Source organism: Manacus vitellinus, unplaced genomic scaffold (genome assembly GCF_001715985.3).
Source record: "Manacus vitellinus isolate BGI_N305 unplaced genomic scaffold, ASM171598v3 scaffold_60_pilon, whole genome shotgun sequence".
NCBI classification, from domain to species: domain Eukaryota; kingdom Metazoa; phylum Chordata; class Aves; order Passeriformes; family Pipridae; genus Manacus; species Manacus vitellinus.
The window spans coordinates 2,269,553-2,287,564 of record NW_021940687.1 but is presented as its reverse complement, the minus strand read 5'-3'; the positions used below and the strand labels follow the sequence as shown (position 1 = coordinate 2,287,564).

Here is an 18,012-nt window from a genome sequence, read left to right as displayed (position 1 = left end):
ACTGCCAACAAAATAACTTATGGAGTAGTGTTTTCCCTGGAGACCTCACATGTAAGTGCCTAACCAGTCTAAGACTCTTAAAGTAATCATCTTATCAGCCCTTACTATGTCATGCTGCGCCCCTAAAGAAAGGCAAAAATAGACTGTTGGAGGATTTATGATGAAACCACTCCTGTTCTCCTGAACTGCATCTGTGCCTGGGTGAACCGCTGGGAAAAGGAATGCATTAAGAATAAACTATAGGAATATGAAGAGGTCAAATAATAGATTTCTAATATTTGTTATCTGGATAATGAGCATAGCAGAGAAACTGAATGGAAAGTAATTTGCTAAGTGGTACAAGCAGAAAGACATCCAGTAAGAAATGGAATGGAAATATCTCGGGGAACATCTGGCAAATTAAACAATTTCAATTAGGTTTACAAGAAAGCAAGGAAATCCATGCCAGATTGACCAGAGAAGCATTTAACATCATTTGGAATCCTGACTCAAATAACCCATCAACTCAGAACATCATGATTCTCAGAGCAGTAGGTAGCTCACTGAGGTTTAAGTTACTCATTTCCCTGTTGGGTTTTCCCCCAGGGATCCATCCTACTCAAATATACAAAAACTAAATCAAGAGAGCCAGATTCTTGCAAGAGTTTATAGATACAGTTTAAGAGGCTATCATAAAAGATTAAGTCCATTATCACTGATGTGTTTTGTTTTTTAAGAATTTTAAAAAAAATGAAATTATAAACTCCACAGGAAGTATTGTTCAGCTGCTGCAACAAACCAAACACAGCAGAGTACCTGACTTTTTTGTTATTTTTAAAATGCTCTGGCTTTTTCCTCACTAATAATGACTGTTTCAGCATTTGTCAACAAAATACACATAGAAAAGGAAGATGAGCTTGATTAAAATAAAGACTATAGGAACTTTTGAGCAGCTTTAGTGGTCACATCCTAAATTAAGCTGATTAAAAAAAAAAAAGACTACTTGGCCAAATGTAATTTATCATGAATAGAGCCTCTAATATTCCATATTCCAGGGCCAAAAGCATTGATCCTTGCTGGAGACATGTTATTAGGTAGCAGATTGTTAGACAGACCTATTATGGTAATTTCTATGTTGCTACAGTTTAAACACAGAGCCTGTAAACACTAATTGCAGCTCCACAGATCTAACAAAATACTCAGCTAAATACCTCCATCTAATCAAATGTAGGAAGAGCTAATAACAAGGATATTCTATTATTAGCATAAACCTACTTTGTAATATGCTTTCCTTCTAATCCAGCAGCAGAAGAAATGTGATTTTCCTAGCAGTTTTTTAAGTTTTCAAACAGTAATTCCACATTTTCTGTGGAATGCCAGTGTGATCCTTGTGGAGACAACCACCCACTGAGAACACCATGTGCCACAATAGCCAGGATTGCACAAGACATGTGTGATTTTCATCTGTGTTCTTAAAGTATAACTCTTCAGGTTTAGGTTTTCACACCATTTTGCCTTTATTTTTACTCCATTTAAAAGTATATCTCCAAAACCATAAGGAATGAACATGTATGAGCAAAGTAAAATTATATTACTATCCAGTAATAAAGTCACAGTAAGCCTCTGAATGCAAAACTGCATGATCTGTTCAGTTTTTAAATACATGTGTGACATCTAGACATACTATCAACTGGTTCTATCATTCCTGATTTCTGCCAGAATTAATCTGATTATAAGAGCAGTCTAGCTGACTACAGAAAAGAAAAAAAAATATGGTTCAATAATCTGGATATTGCTAATTTTGCAGAAGTATGTACTTGTTTTAAGGAACATGGTAACAACACTCTTCTGTGCTTTCTGAGCTTTCTGAGTGATATCAAACAGACACACAAGTCATCTTTTCCCAGACCATGGGAAAACCAGCTTAGGAACTTTCCTATGGTACTGCTCTATGTACTGTCAGTATAAATATTGACTTATTGGGTCTCATGGGAAAGTTTCCATTTTTTTTCTGGTTTTCATTTTTGTCTTTAAGAAGTGGCATTTCTCAATCACAGGTAAACTAAAATTCTTTTTTTTTGGTGTGTTTAGAATAAAAATGCTCAAGTATTCTTCATTTGAAGTGTCTTGTAGATATTCCTCCTAAGCTGCCTTTAATTTTGTTCTAGAAAGAAGTGAGTGCCAAATGAGTAATTAATTTTGTTTCTTATTTCAAACAGGAGTAACAACAGAAGAAAGTGTTTCCGGGAGAATTATCCTGGTTTATATTTAGCCTGGATTGACCTATTTCAGCGTGCAGTCATATGTACACCCTCCTACCTGGCCTCATCCTCCCTGGGAGCTGCTGAGTGAGTGTTCCTGTGGTCACAGAATGCAACATGCACGGAGGAACCTCTAATGAAAGACACCAGACAAAGATTTTATGTCTGACTGATTCAATAGGAAACCAAAAAAATCAAGTAAGGAAAAGCATATGACACAAAAATGTACAAAAAGTCAGTGTATTCCTGACAACAAAGCTGTCAGGAATATACCTGATAACTTCCCTGGACACATGGTGGCAGTGATATGGGTAACTTCAGAAATAAAAAGGAAATCCCCTGGAAATCACATCAGCCCCAGAGTCCTCCTCAGCCCCTCCTCACATTGCCTGGGGGATTTACTTCCTAGCCTGACTAGTACCAGCAGCATATTTTCTGAAAACAGATTTTTGCTTTGTAGCTGTGCTGAGGTCAATGAGCTTCTCAGGCATATTTAAGTCAAAACTTGGTCAAAACCAAACCCCTTGGTTTGGTTGGTGTTTACTTTGGGGGTTTATGACTGTTCATTGACATCCAGGGCTGCCCTTCCCAAGAGCCACAAGCAGAAAATGTAGGATCTCCAACTATACATCTGCCACAGATAAAAAGTTAACAATAACCTGACAGGGTATGGAAAAAATCAGGTAAACCAGAGGCATAATTCAAAACTATTCCACAAATCAGTTAATCCTGTCCCAAAACAAACATTCAAATTGTAAGAATCCAGAAAGATGTAGGTGTTTCTTCTGAAATAATATTTTTAGATTAAGACTAATTTTTAGATTTTTTTAGACTAATTTTTTTAGATTAAAACTAGATTTTAAGACTACAGCCTCAGAGTATAGGCAATCTGTTCTCATTAGCTCCTTTTAGAAGACAAAACCCCAAAACCCAATTTTGATGGTTTCAGACATATTTAGAGTACTCTGTACATATGTGCTTTATACATGTCATGGCAAACCATCATGATAGAAAGTTACTGTCAAGCAAACATTATTTCAGGATACAAAGACACTGCTGTGCCGTTATTAATGAAACATATTTAGTAGTTGGTTTTAATTTTCCTTCTATTTTAGCTTGCTTCCTTCTAGAGAGCCTGTCTGACTGTTTCTGTGCCTCCAGACAGCTGCCATCCCACTCTGGCAACCTCCCTGGTTTTGAACATTCAGACCTGTAATGTATTGTTTGTCTTTCTAGATGAGAATGATTTCATCTTATCCCCCACAAAGGCTGTGAGAACCCACATAAAGAGGACAGTACAAATAATCTTTATCTATTATGATTTATTCTCTACAATACTTCATTAGAGGATAGAGTTCAATTATTTACACTCAGAAGTTATTATATAGGTAGGAGGCAACCAAGTGTAATACAAAGAGTTGGTCTGACATCTCTGCACTGAAGGTCAAAAGAGGTCTTCTGCTTTAAGGAAATAAATTAACCAAAAAAACCCAACAAAACAACATGTAGTTTCCAGAATACAAACAGAAAAACAGCACTAATGGTCAGTGAAGATTGCAGAGGTTTGTTAATGTACTATGAAAACAAATTATTCTGTGCAAAGGTTAAAATGAACTCTTAGATTTCCTTATAGATTTTTTTTTTGTTCTGATAAATTGTAGATATGTGATATTTTGACTACAAAACGTTCCCAAACTGAAATGGCCTCAGTTGAGATTGACTGTTGAACAATACAAAAAAAAAAATTAAGAACCTCACAGTGGAAACATTCCAACACTGACAGACTCCAGTGATCAAAGACATTCTCCTGTAGTTACTGTAAAACAAAGACATTTCATCATTGCAGTGAGATTATTTCTCAGTTGTGGTTGTCATGAGAATAAGCCCTTCTAGACCAAAAGGCACTTGCTTCTAAGGATGAGTTAATCCAGATCTAACCAGGTAACAGCTGCTTTGAGGAGCAGTTCTAACCTGCTGTCCCCAGCCAAGCAGCCACTCGTAGCAGTTGGTCACTGATTTTGGTTGCCTTCATCTTGAGACAACTCAAAGTACATTTTGTTTCTAGTTCACCTCTTTCATCCTTATGCATAGCTGCCGTGTAATGATCTAGAAATGGGATTATTTCCTGAGACCACCTGTCCTTGTCATACATTTCTCTGAGCTAACTTAGCTACTGACACAGTTTTCAACTGATTTTATAGCTGGACCCTTATGGGACAAAAGCTGGGAGGGCCTGTTCCTTAGGCAGCAGACCAGTGTTTTCTGACCTGCCAGCTTCTCTTCTCACTGCAACAAGACAAGAACACAGTACATATTCAGAGGCGTTTTTGTTTTTGTTTTTTCAAACAGACTGAGTGGGGAAATAGAAGTGGGAGAGGATAAGACTTCCCCAGTCCCAAACCATCTGTCCCACTTTAGGCTTAAACCAACCGAGTCACTCAATCCTAAAATTCCGTTCTTTAAAAAAATTACAGCTAACCCTCCCCACCCCACCCCTTAGTCATCCCTAGTCAAAGAAACTGAAATCAGGAAAACACTATACACTGTTGAAGACACAGAACAGGGCAAACATCTGAAAAAGAAACAGTATAGTTGAAAAGCCTGGCACTGTACGCCTGCATGACCAGTCTCACCGAGCGTGCTCAGGGGTGAAGTTTTAGCACCATTTTTTTGCTTTTTTTAAACCTTTTAGAAATTAAATTCTAACATAGAACACTTGAACAGTAATGAGTGTAGCCCTATGTATCATACTGTTTGACAGCTGAAAGGTAAGTGGTATGTCCAGAGCTGACCCCACCCTCCCCCATCACTACATGGCACCTGGCAGAGTAATTACAAACTGGAGTGGTTTGTAACAAGACCAATTTATTCTCAGCAGCAGGAAGTTATGAACAATCCCTTCATCTTCAATTGCTTTCCAACAACACCACAAGGGAAAAGTGGCAATTTGTAAGAATGACCCAGTACAGGGCGAAAGCTGGGTCGATGCTGCACCGTTAGCCAGAGTAACCTCCCTCACAACTCTCCTCTCCAGCAGGATGTTACACCAACACAGAGCAAAACTGCACAGTTGTGTGTTGCCTCCTTAGGACCAGGAGCAGCAGCCTGCAGTTCTTAGCTTCCCACCAGCCCTATTCCCTGCCGTGCCAGGGCAGAATTTCAGGCTTCAAACACCAGCCAATGACCCCACGCAAGCAGGCTCTAAAGATACGTGCAACCAAACAGCCATGACTCTCCTGTGCACTTGTATCTGCTTTCCCAGCCATTACAGACCCTCCAGAAACTTGGAAAACAAACCAACCAACACCACCCCAAACTATATTCTGAAGTCCAGTTACCTTACTGAGAGAGTGTCATAATTTAGAGTTCATGACATCCTCAACGATGCTGCAGAATAACAATGGGTAACTTAACTCCCTCTTAGAAGAGAGTATTTCTTGTGATCATCAACCATGGGAGAAGAAATACAGAATACACACGAGTTTCACCCAGTTTGGGTAGTGGAGGTTCCCCACTCACTGCCTTGCTGTGGTACAACTAAGCTGATAGATCTTAGCAGTGGAACTCCACACCTCTATTCCATAGACCTGCTACGAACTGGAACAGTTCCTGCCCTGAAAATCAGTAGTCACACTGGAGAAAGTGGCTGTCCTAGCAATAGGAAGGTCCCCAAGACAGTTAGCTTAAATTAAACAAATTTCAGTCACTAGTCTCATTGTATGACCACAGTCAGTGCCATGCAAACCCCTCCCCAGCCCTAATCCAATCTGCTACGAATATTTGGAAACAAAACTTGGTCTTAACAGACTGTCCAGGGACACACAAGTACCTTTTCCTCTCCATACACAGCATGTGCCATGTTGCTCTCTGACAGGCACAACAGCATGCTGTTCCATAGCAGGCTTCATCACCAAGCTCTGTCTGAAAACCCAGAAAACTGTAAACCAAGAGAATTTCTAAAGAATTCGACCTACCAAGGATCCGAGCCTTAAAGCCTTCTAGGGTTTATTTAAATAATGGATTCATTTTTCACATCTCTAAGTGTTTTCTGTTGGTGAGGATGGGGTGCCATCCAGGTGTTCGACCCGCCCCAGTATCATGATGTCCACCTGTGATGCGTGGGGACTGCAATCAGCTCTCAGTACACAACAGATACCGGAGTTAAAAAAAATTAAAAAGAACCTAAAAAATGTTTTGTTGGACTCCGTTGCCCAGGCTGCCAGGGGAATGCTCCTACTTGATCTGGGGGGCTTCCATAACAAGCAACTCAAGTTTCCACAGTGTCAGTAACACCCAGGAATGGATCAGTCTGAAGCAGCACTTTCACTCCGAGAGGTCTTCTGCACCTCACGACAGTTCGTAGGCATGGAGCCCCAATCCAACTGAACCCCCACTCAGAGGGAAGGCTGAGATAAGGCTTGGGCCCCTGAAGTCCTGTCACGCTCTCGTTCTCCCCCCAGGTCAGCAGGAAGGCAGACTTGGCAACGGAAGCTAGCATCATAAAATGGTGCAGTAATAGAAGTAACTGGACCAGGAAGAGGAGGCGTCTGCCCCAATGATATCGTAGCCGTTGGCAGCAACTGGGGAGTGGGACTGGTCATGCAGCCGTGTGTCAGGAGTAATGATTGTAGAGGGGGGGGGCATGAAGAGTGCCATTCTGGAAACAATGCTGGCGGGAGGCCATGTACTCTGCATAACTGATTGTCACCTTCTCGCTGCGGTACCTGCGGGAACAGCGGCAGAGAAATAACGTCAGCACACACGGGGGGACTGAACAAACCCCAGCCATCACTTCACCCCTCAGCTCACAGCCAGTGACGGACAAGAGGAGAGCACTGCCTTTGGTACTGCCTCATGCAGCAGCCTCAATAACCCATCTGAGCTTGAATTAGCTTCAGTGTCCCAAAAGCTGAGCCCTAGTCAAGGTGATCCTAACTAAGGGATGCCTGAAGTAGCACACATGAAACAAATTATCAATTTGTATTCCTTGTTATCCACTTGCAGGGGGCAAAAATGGCATGAGAAGTTTGCTGGAAGAAGACTCAGTTACAATGGCTAAATAATCAGTATTTCACTATTGTTTACTATTGTGGTTATCTTCACATTTGAAAGGCTGGTGAAAAAAATGATGGAGAGGTGTGTAAAGAAAGGTTAGTTATACCATATAAGTGACAGTCTATGTTGTAAAATCAGAATTCACAAAATTTGAAATTCCTTTAGAGATCAGAGTTTTCCAGGTTTTCCTAAAGCACACTACACAACAGATAAACAAAGTGGTTGTGAGTTGCACTAAGACCAGATTTTAATGAAAACCTTCGTCCTGTCCTCTTCTGTTAAAAAAAACCCTGCACACCCAACTCATTTCTCCAGAGGTAAGAAACGACCTGATAAATTAATGTTTCTATACAAAACCAGAATGTCCCAATTTTTACTAACATAAAGGGAGCAGAAACCAATAAGACAGCTGGGGGTATAGAAAAGCAAGCAAATTCTGAAAACCAGCCAAATTCAAGTGTGGTTTGAAGACAGCTGTCGGCTACAAATAGCTCCAGCATCCACAGATGACCACACTGAGAAAAGGAAGTTCATTGAAAAGATACTGAAAAATCAACCTTTTTAACTTTCAAAGGTTCTGCTTCTGATCTTTCACATAGATGGTAATATTAAAACCAGTGACCCTTCTCTCAGAAAATGCCAACTTTGATCCTGCCTGGACCAAACATATTGTGCTTCATCCCATTACACGTGGCATTTCTGGTTTGGTCTTTCACATTACATGTCTCATCTGACAGAGGCTGAAGACTTACATCAAGCACAAATACTTTAAATTATCCACAAAACGCTATAAAGCAAAATTAAAAGATGACAAATACATCAACTTACCTGGTGAGTTTAATTGTTTTCCTAAAATCATTGGTAATTGGAGCCTTAAAGCCACCTTTCCTGAGTAAGGAGTCTATGGTCTGGATCTGATCCCAGTCTATTGAAAAATAGAAGTAAGGGAAATTTTTCAGTATAAAAAAGATGTTTCAGAAACATAAGAGATGCATTAAAAGGCCTCTAGAAAAGCAAACGACTAAACAGGAAACTGAGCTTTAGAAATCCCAGTGTTGAACTGGACATACATGGCCTGATGTATGTACACTATCTGCACATGCCAACCCCTTTTAATTCCTACTGGAGCTGGTCTATGAAACAGTAATCCCATTTTCCATATGACCTCTCTTCTTATAAAGGTCTGTGCCTTGCTTCTGTTGTGGGGACCCGAAACTGTTTCACCATGTGCCACTTCAGTTTAGCTCCATAAGCCTTGAAAATAAGAGAATACTTAGCTCTTGACAGAGACAGACTGGGATTGATGCTCTAGTGATAGCACAGTGCACTGCTATGTGAGAGATCAGAGTTAAAATTACTACCTTAGTCTTTTGCCCCAGAGCCAGGAGGGTGTAACCACTCCACTCTGCTAAGTGGAGGAAAGGAGGCAATATTTTGAGCAGTTACCATGGTGACTGCTACTCTATTTGAGTGGGAACTGTGCTCCAGAGGGGCCCTTTTCCAGCCCTCCTCTGGAGGATGCTACTTTAGCAAGAATGAGGAGGAAAGGGACCCTTCTGTTGGTGCTGTGCAGCCTGCAGTTATCCGAGTTGGTGGGAGAAACATAGAAGAGGAAAGAGGCAATGCTGAATGAGGCTGGAAGATCCATACTTTGAGATCTGCTGTTTCTTAAGCCCTAAAATATTTTTACGCTAAGATACAGCTGTGCAAGGAGAGAAAGGCCAGGTGAAAACCCAGCACCAACTGTAGCAGGTGTCAGTTATCCAGATTAAGCCTGGTGGCTCCACAGCACTACTATGAGAACAGCATGACAGCATTGCAATCCAAGCCCCAAATCCATAGATTTAAGTTACCCAGTTCTGTGACACAACATGTTGACATGTTTGGCTGCCATCTCAAACCCACCTTGTTCCTTAGCAACCTCAGGTAAATACGTGGCTGTGCGTTTGACACCTTTCTCATTGATGAACTCTATTCTGATCCCATGGATACCAACCTATAGATGGAAATGAACAGCCAAATAAGAGGTGTTTGCTAGCACTGAGTCCACGATTGAGTCGTCATTCCCACAACACTGTGTATCTCTCTCTGGACAGTTTGGCTTTTGCCTGGACAAGGCCATTCTCTTCCCCACTCTCTGTTCTTACCAGGCAGGTCTCACAAGCAGCTCTCTCAGCAGCACAAAGGACCTCTGCCACCTTTCCCCACTGAGCCTCACCAGTGTCCCTAAGGCAAGTCTTGTCAGAAGTCTGACAGTTTTCCATCTCTTGTGTTGGGCAAGAGACAAAAATCTCTGTACACAAGAATCATGTCTAAAATAGCCCAACTACAAAGTCCACATATATACCTCCTTTTTGAACTAAATACACTTCCATGTACAAGGTCCTAAAAATCATTCACACCTTTAGTCTTAACTACTTTTTATTTCCAGTTTCTATTCACACCATCAAAAGACTTCCCAGGCTTTCACACATGTATTTACACCCATCTCCCATTGGGCCAAATCCATAAACCACTTTCATGTTTCTTTTATTCCCATTCAGATCCCTTCCCAACCAAAAGCATACTGTTAGCCCATTCTCTTCCTCCCTTCTAGTTTTCCAGACCCATTTCTTCTACTTCCAGTCTCTTCTACCCCCACACACCCCTGTAACGAAGGAGACACATCACCGTGTACTAACCCGAACCCGAACGGAATGAGAGAGGGATGCAGAGTTCCAAATGCACCTGTTCTCACCTCCCAGTCCAGGTAGTCACTGGCATCCTCAAAGTTAGTGAGGAGGGAGACAGAGCAGAAGAGTTTGGGCAGCTCCTCGCGGGTCAGGGGGGGAAATCGGCTGTCCTTAAGTGCACTAAAGGGAAGAGAAGAAATATTGCCTAATACAAGCACCAAACTGAAGTGTCAGGTACTCAATGATTCCTCTTTTGGTTATGCCTCCGTGAAACACGTTTCTCTGCTACTGCAGAGAAAATGACTTGCATCCCTCCTTAATCCAGTAAACTGTAATGCCAGTGATGCTGTCCAATACCTACCACAGTAAGAGAGAAAATATATGCTACAGAAGATGTTAAAACTGTTAGCATGCAAGACAGATTTGCAATTAGCCTTAAAATGTCACCTGTTGCAAAGATGTTCCACTAAATCCTGCTATCCCCCTCACCCTGGATATCACACACTTCTCAGGTGTATTTTATTGTGAAGCACATTACACTGAACCATGTTGATCCAACATACTAACCTTGAATCCTTACAGGTTTTCAGCAAACGAAACTAGTTTCAGATTTATTTCATTTCCAGCAGTTACCTGGTTAATGTGTATTCCCTGAGTCCTGAGTGAAGGTTCATGGCTGAGAAGGTCCCGATGCAGCCACGAAGCCGCTTGTCTCGCCCCGTCTTCCACGTCACAAAGAGTGGACTGGAAAGGAAAAAAACAAAAGAAACCTTCCAGCCCCTAGGGATATTTGGCTGCTAAGAGGAGAGTACCAAGGTGTAAAAGAGCACATGCACATGCCCTTGCTTTCTCTCTCTCCAGTGAACCCCAAAAGGCAGGTTTGCTCACCTGCTGCCCAGCAATGCCCAAACCTCGTGCCCACCCCCTGCCACACTCCATCATCTCCCTCCACCTTTTCAGCATACTCACTCCTCTCCAGCAGTGCTCTGCAAGTCATCCATGGACACCTTCTTGGACAGATTCTGCACTGAATCTAATGAGGGATATGGTTGTTTGACCCCACTGAGTACCTGTCAGTATTGGCTGCACTTCACAGCATCCACTAATTTACAGGACAGCCCATATAAAAATCAATATAGGTGAAGCAAATAAGATTAGTTACTTATGGTACCAGTGAACCTGAAAGATCCTCAGGCATTCTGCAATTCATCTATAAATCAGATTTGCAATAAAAGTTTTTCTTTTTTTTCTTTTTTTTTTTTTTGGTTTTGTTTTGGTTTTTTGTTTTTGTTGTTTTGTAAAGGAATAAAGAGAAAGCCAAATTATTTCTTTCCCTGTTACTTCCATGAGGATCTGACTTCTGGGTCCATCCCAAAGGCATGAGCACTTTATGGCCAATCTTTTGCTTACTTTCCATTTGATTTATATTTACACATATTCTCTCCTGTTGGACACAAACCTAAATCACTATTGTTCCTACTCAAACATCACCTGGATTTCCATTTTCCTGCCTACTATCAGGAATTTACAGGCATAACAGTAGATTCTCAAACTCAGCAGGCTCATTTCAAGCTGTTAAACTAGAACCCATGACTTAGCCTCAAAGAAAAACAAGTTCAGAACAACAGAGCTCTGTGAAGAGATAAACAGGTAAAGATGACTGTCAACATTAAATGCAAAAAACTAACTTCTACAGAAGTGAGTGAAATTGCAAAGAATTGTAGAAACACTAAAGAAAGGACAGTGGTGGCTGCAGTTTTACAAGAATAACCAAACATCTGGAAAATTTTGTAAGGCAACTGATGATGTTGTTCTAATTATAAAACCAGGATGAATGATTCTACAAGTTGTTCAGATTACAGAGTATTGAATACAAGACATCAGTCTGTGGATTTCTACAGAACTTTAAGTAGCATGATAGAATGTGATTTTCTGAGATTAAACACTGACAGGAGTTCTGAGCCATCAAGACTGATTCAACAACACTGCTCAGGCATTTACTTTCCTCACATACTCGAAGCTCTTGTAAGCAATGTATCCTTGCAGCAAACATTACAAAAAATACTAAGATCTTCTGTTCAGATAACAAAACCAGCACAGAGTGTGGATGATTTCTCAAATACAGCAACAGAACTTCTAAGTTGTCAGAACACAATTTAAACTCTAGTGATAAATCAATGTCGAGTGATGTTCCTCAGAGCAACAATGGAATTAAAAACTATCACAGCATAAATCCATCATTCAGGATGTAGTCACCAGCTGTGACCAATGGCAGAAGTACTACCCAAAATAGCAAATAGCCTGTAAGTGATAATTGTGAAGGACTTTGCCCACAGAGGAAGCAGAAACATCCTTCCACACCCAACAACAACCCTATTGTTGCTTGACCAAGACAGGGGATTTGCTGTTCTAGTTTTCTGACAACACTTCAAAGCAACTTGCAGGAGATCATTGCTCTACATTTTATATGGCTACCATATGTTGCAAGAGCAAACAGAAACAGAGTGTAAGAAAATACATTAGAAAGCTTACAAAAACCAAAAAAAGACACTAAACTTACACAGGAGAACTCTGAGAAACACTACTGTCACAAGTTCAGTGGAAATTTCCCTAATCTAATTAAAGTTTTGAAACCATTGCTGAGCCCATGTGACACTCATCCCAAACAGGAAAGGCAAAGGAGAACATAAAACCCATCACTCTCACAATACAAATCTAAGCAAGTTCCCCTTCAATTCAAATTGCAGGTTCACATTTTCAATTCGCCTCTTTCCCCTTCCAGAGGGAACAAAACCACAACCCATATTTCCACTGAGCGTTCTGTGTCTATAATAGAAGAGATATTATCAGAAGGGACATGATAATTGCATTCAGAAGGCTGTCATATCTTAAAATACTTTAAAGCACATTTTAAACAATTTTTCACTGTGGTCAGAACAACCGAGGCATAAAAAGAAGAAATACACAATTTTGTAAATGTATATAAAATTTCACTATTTTCACAGCAGAAAAGATGTTTCTGTCTCTGAAGAATAAATGCACTCAGCAAATTGCAGGTGCAGCTGACAGTAAGTCCATTGTTCCAGAGCCCCTCCTTGAAAAGTGTTATTTCCTAGATGCACTAAGAAAAGTCACAACAACCTTTTGTCCACCTTCACCCAAGAGCACTTACATGTACTTTGCAGCCATACCTTCAGCAGATTATGGCAACTGTTTCTTCCCCAGACACAACACCCCACTTAGCTGTGTTTGATGAGGGTTTTTAGGCTGAGAGGGGAATTTCAGCAACTAAAAGCTAGCTTCTCCAATTGCAACTACAAAGGGAGTTTTAAAGTGGAAAAATACAGCCTGTTCAAATCAGAGTTTAGCTTGTACTCGGGAAAAACCTGTTACAGAACAGATTTTATGATGCAAGTTCCTTATTATTTGTCTTGCATGGCAACTGGAAACTTCCATGGTGTAGTTTTAGCACCAGTTTGTAATACCTACTATTAACAAATCAGATTGAAGTACAAAAGTAGAAGAAGCAACCGATTAACTATTTGCACAGGTTCCAAGTTGTAATTTCTTCCCATAACCTGAATATTAAAGTGGATATTTTCTTCCTTTACCAAGTTAATTCAGACATAACTGCAAGTCTTGCATTTCCACTGTCTCTCCATTGATTTGTGAATGTCAGTGCTAACACTGGAATAAGGGAACCTTACTCTATAGGTATCTTACCATAATTCCCATCAGGATTGCTGTCCATGAGCATATCCCCTCAAGATGGTAACTGAAATTCATGGTGGTTCTCAAGTCAGAACCCTGTAACTTTTATGTTATTACACTATTTATGCCAAATCCTGCCCTTCACACCTACTTTTGTCTTTACTTTGGGGTTCAGCACCAATTTAAAAATCTGCTATCCAGAACAGGCTGTGCCTCTTTCTATTCCATCAACAGTCTGTCCAGGGAGACTTCCTGGATAAACCTTTGTTTTACTCAAAGATCTCTTCCACTGACATTCATTATGTCACAAAGGGCCAAAATACAAATTATTTCTGTATTTTCACTTTGCTTACTCCTATATTTAATGACATTTGCCTTGAAGTTCATTCCATGAGTGTCCCAAGTGGGACAGCTCATCCTTATGTGCTGCTCTACAACAGAGCAAACCCCATGCTTTTCCCTGGGGAACATCCAACTATTTGCTGGAAGCAAAAGCATAAATGCTGAAACACAAGAAAATTTAGGTAAGCATTTGCCTGCAGGGGAAGAGGAGGTAAGGGCTGGTTATGCTTTGCTGGTGTGCTGATCTAAAAGTCTTGTAATTATGAGCACAGAAATACCCAATGAGCAACTTTGAACTTTTCAAATCTGGGCATAAAATTCAACCAGCTGCTATTCCCCAAAGGATGTCCTTTTTGAAACTAGTCAACAGAAAAAGCAACAAAATCCAGCCAGAAATCTCCTCTGACACCAAAAGAATGCAGCTGTGTAAAACCATCTCTCTTACTGACTTAACAGAACAACAGCAAAAAAAACCCCTCTGCATTTCAAGTGACACAATAATAAGCAGACTAACATAAAATGTTCTAAAAGGAGCCTGCCCAGGGTACGTAGCAACAACAGCAGAAATGTTTCAGCCTGGGGAGTCCCTGGAACTATCTGAGAGCCTGGTCTAGAGCATTTCTTCATTCATTTGTATTTACAATATTAAACAGCTTAGTCTGTGGCAGCATTCAGAACATGTATCCATAATCCTACTTGGAAAATAACTGCATGGAAAGCACAACCCACATCCATCCTGACAGGCAGTAAGGTGGGCAGACACTGAATACACAGAAAAAGTCCTTGACCTGTTTAAGCCACTGTTCCTTTACATCAATTTAAAATTCATTAACTTAAAATAAAAAGTTGTTGACACCATTAATTTATCTATTGTTCTGGAAGAGGCCCCTGGAGGAGTGTCAGAAAGTCTATCTGTCATTGATCTTTCCCATATAATTCTTTCACCAAACATTTTAACAACATTAACATTTCCACACCTACGCATTCAACCTTCAGATAAACATTAGCTGAATCTCACCAAAGCCAAACAGCTTCATAAATCCTTCTCCTCACTTCTGCTCATACACATCTCCTTTCCCCCTAACCTTGGTATCGTCCTTGAAAGTTAACTCTCTTGGCAGTGCTGGGTTCATGGTTGGACTCATGTTTTTCTAAATGATTCTATGATTTCTCCTCACATTGCCCAGCTAACACTATCTTCCCAAAGTGTCTTCTATAACTGGCAATTTTTTGATTCCCCTCCCTGCTAAACCCATTAACTAGGACAGCTGAACAGCCTTGTGAGTGTCCTTGCCCAATTTTCACCAGCTCAGCATTTGTTTCAGGATGAGCTGGAAACTTGTTTCAACTTCTTACTTTATTCCCTTTCCATTTGCTTTGCAGAAGGAAGTCTATTGCCTTGTCTCTTCACCAAGTCAAGTGTCTCCCATTAGCTGGAGCCTCTTCAAATTAACAATGTTATTTTACTGTTCTGTTAGAACAGTTTTGCAGGGGGAATCACTCAGTTAAGTTTTTGCAAAGGAATCTATTCAGAAAGAAGGGGGCAAACTTTTCCGTTACCATGAAGTGGGTTTGCACTTCTCAGTGAAGGACACAGTGTCTCATGGGACACAGGAGACTGTGAGCTGAAGAAGCACACCTCCTCAGACTTAGCCCAGCTCTCTTTCTGTAGAGCTAAGCATGTTCTCCCCTGAAGGCCACTCTTCAAAGCTCGCTCACTTCCATCACAACCCACAATACTTTACTCCTTCATGCACTTACAGCCCATCATTTTTAGTTTCTGGCAGACAAAGCAAGCAGCAGAATGCCCCCCCTCCCCCGGCACACCAGTTTTCCTACTCCCCAGAGGAAACCCTTCACCTCCATCCAACCAAGCCACAGCAGCTCTGGCAGCTCCCAGCTCTCCTCCCCCAGGCAGATGTACTCACTAGGGGTCATTGGTAAATCGAGGAAGCCGTGGCTGAGGGAACCCGTAGAGATGACAGTAGAGTACATCAAAGCAGTAGCAGCACATTTCCGCTGTCACCACCAGGTTCTTGGTGCTGTTGGCAGTTCCATTGGGCCGAGTCAGTGGGCTCAAAGCTCCTGAAGTGGGATTCATTCGAGTAACTGGGGAATTTCCTGGGCCCAAAGTCAAGTCAGATACGTTCTCCCTTCCATTATTCCCGTCTGTGTGCTGGTGGTTCTGAAGAGGACCTGAACTGGAGCCTGGTACAGTTGTGGTCTGATTCCCATGACTGTGCGTTCCACTCCCAGACAATTTGGGCTTCTTCACCCCACAACAGCCAGCTGCCAGCTTGGGCTCAAGTGGAGGAACACAGCGTCTTTTTCCCATCCTGCTTCAAAACTTGCTGCCTGGAGCACTGTAGAACCCTGGCAAGGAGGGGGTGGGGGATAAAAAAAGCAACACACAAAGAGTTACAGGTGAAGAACTTCCCTGCTTCCGCTACAGAGGAAGAAAACCCTTGCAACGTGTGACCAAGTACAGCACCAAAGTCAGTTCAGCAGGCAGAATGGGTGTTTTCACATATAAACTGAAAGAGTGTGACACAACATGTGTGAAATCACACTTTCAAGTTATTGATGAGGTGTACTAAGCACTTTAATAAGTGGTTCATCACCAAAAAACCAGTCAGACCTCCCCTAAAGAGAATGAAACTGGAGGAAAACAGAAGAAAAAAAGACTTAGGACTACAGATACACCCTATCCACGACTTTTCCTGCTCACCAATTGCACCAGTGGCAAACAAGCTGCTGACAAACCACCAGTGTATCTCCCTTCCCCATTCCCAACAGCAGAGTGACAGCAGCCCCAAATGACATCTTGGGGTTGGACTCCCAGGGGTGCTGACCTTGATTTAGCATTGGCAAGATCAAAGAGGAGCTACAGGCACTGAAACAACAGACTATTTCTAAACAACAGACTGTTTTCCAGACCACATGAACTGGAATCTGTATTTACTTTCCAGGACTGGGTGAATCAATAGAGCTCACAAGTAAACACACAGGGTGTACAGTCAAGATGTGCAGGACAGGACGAGCTGAAGACAGAGCAGTCTGAACAGAGGGAAGTGATAATGGCAGGAAACAGGTATGATGTAAAAGAACAAACCAACTCAGAGCAGCGTTTTGTTTGCAAAGAAAAGAATTAGCTCATGCATCACATGAAGGGGTGGAACAAACACGGGCAGGAAAGGCTGTGCAGTCAAAGATGAACAAAGATGACAGGCAAGGACCACAGGTCAGTGTCAGGCACTTAAACACCCACATCACCACGAGATCAAACATACTAAGAGAGGGAAAACCAGCTCCCCATCTGTAAAATGAGGCTGGAAAGCACAAACACCGGGAGAACAGCACAGAGCACTGAAGCCACACTCGGCTCTCACGAGTACCTGGGCACTTCAGTGACCATCAGAGCACCGCTCCAACCCCCCCGGGCGTGTAAGCGATGCCTGAGCCGACAGCACGGACACAGAACCGTGGGGTGGGGGGAGACACGCACTGAAATTCAGGGTGTGACAAGTCCCTGCCTTCTCTGCACGTGCAAACAGAGTAAACTTTATCCACGAAGTTTCATCGGCCATGGCAAGGCTCACACAATCCTGAACTGAACCAGAACTGGTGTAAGACGTGTTCAGAGATGCACACAAACCACGCGTGCCTGCAGTGCTTGCTCTGCTTAGGGACCCTCACCTCAAGGCTTTAAAGAGACCATAAGGAACAATTTACAAGACCTAACGAAAATTAAAATTTTTCCTCGATCTCTACCTTTGCAATAATAATAAAATAAGAAACCAAAACAAGAAAAGGAAAAGCATAACTTTGACAAAGTGAGCATGTAAATGTTTCAGTGCTTATTAAAAGTTACCTGCTCTGGCTCAGTGAGGGTGCTGGGATAGATGAGCCTTCCCCAGTTACCACTGAAGGCTCAGCCGCATTGGGGAGGCTAAATCATTATTTATTCATTTGGAAGCACAACACTTGATTCA

General features: G+C 41.7%; 1 protein-coding gene and 1 long non-coding RNA gene across 4 annotated transcripts in view; one reads left to right on the top strand and one right to left on the bottom strand.

Moving 5' to 3' along the window:
• LOC115307848 lies at positions 1 to 11,195 on the top strand. The gene is made up of 3 exons (XR_003916220.1): positions 1 to 51; positions 2,199 to 2,438; positions 10,594 to 11,195. It is a non-coding gene; the product is annotated as an uncharacterized LOC115307848 (long non-coding RNA).
• AMMECR1L (AMMECR1 like) overlaps positions 3,546 to 18,012 on the bottom strand; it is a 16,740-nt gene continuing 2,273 nt past the window's right edge. For 2 of the 3 annotated variants that reach the window (XM_018083092.1, XM_018083091.1), the window contains exons 2-7: positions 15,949 to 16,393; positions 10,601 to 10,711; positions 10,033 to 10,147; positions 9,201 to 9,291; positions 8,124 to 8,220; positions 3,546 to 6,964 (exon numbers count right to left, since the gene is read on the bottom strand). In XM_018083092.1, coding sequence (XP_017938581.1) covers positions 6,853 to 6,964; positions 8,124 to 8,220; positions 9,201 to 9,291; positions 10,033 to 10,147; positions 10,601 to 10,711; positions 15,949 to 16,355 — 933 coding nt within the window. In that variant the 5' untranslated portion in view covers positions 16,356 to 16,393 and the 3' untranslated portion in view covers positions 3,546 to 6,852. Of the gene's footprint in view, positions 6,965 to 8,123; positions 8,221 to 9,200; positions 9,292 to 10,032; positions 10,148 to 10,600; positions 10,712 to 15,948; positions 16,394 to 17,891; positions 18,004 to 18,012 lie in introns of those variants that run through there. The other variant, XM_018083090.2, reaches the window with a different exon arrangement.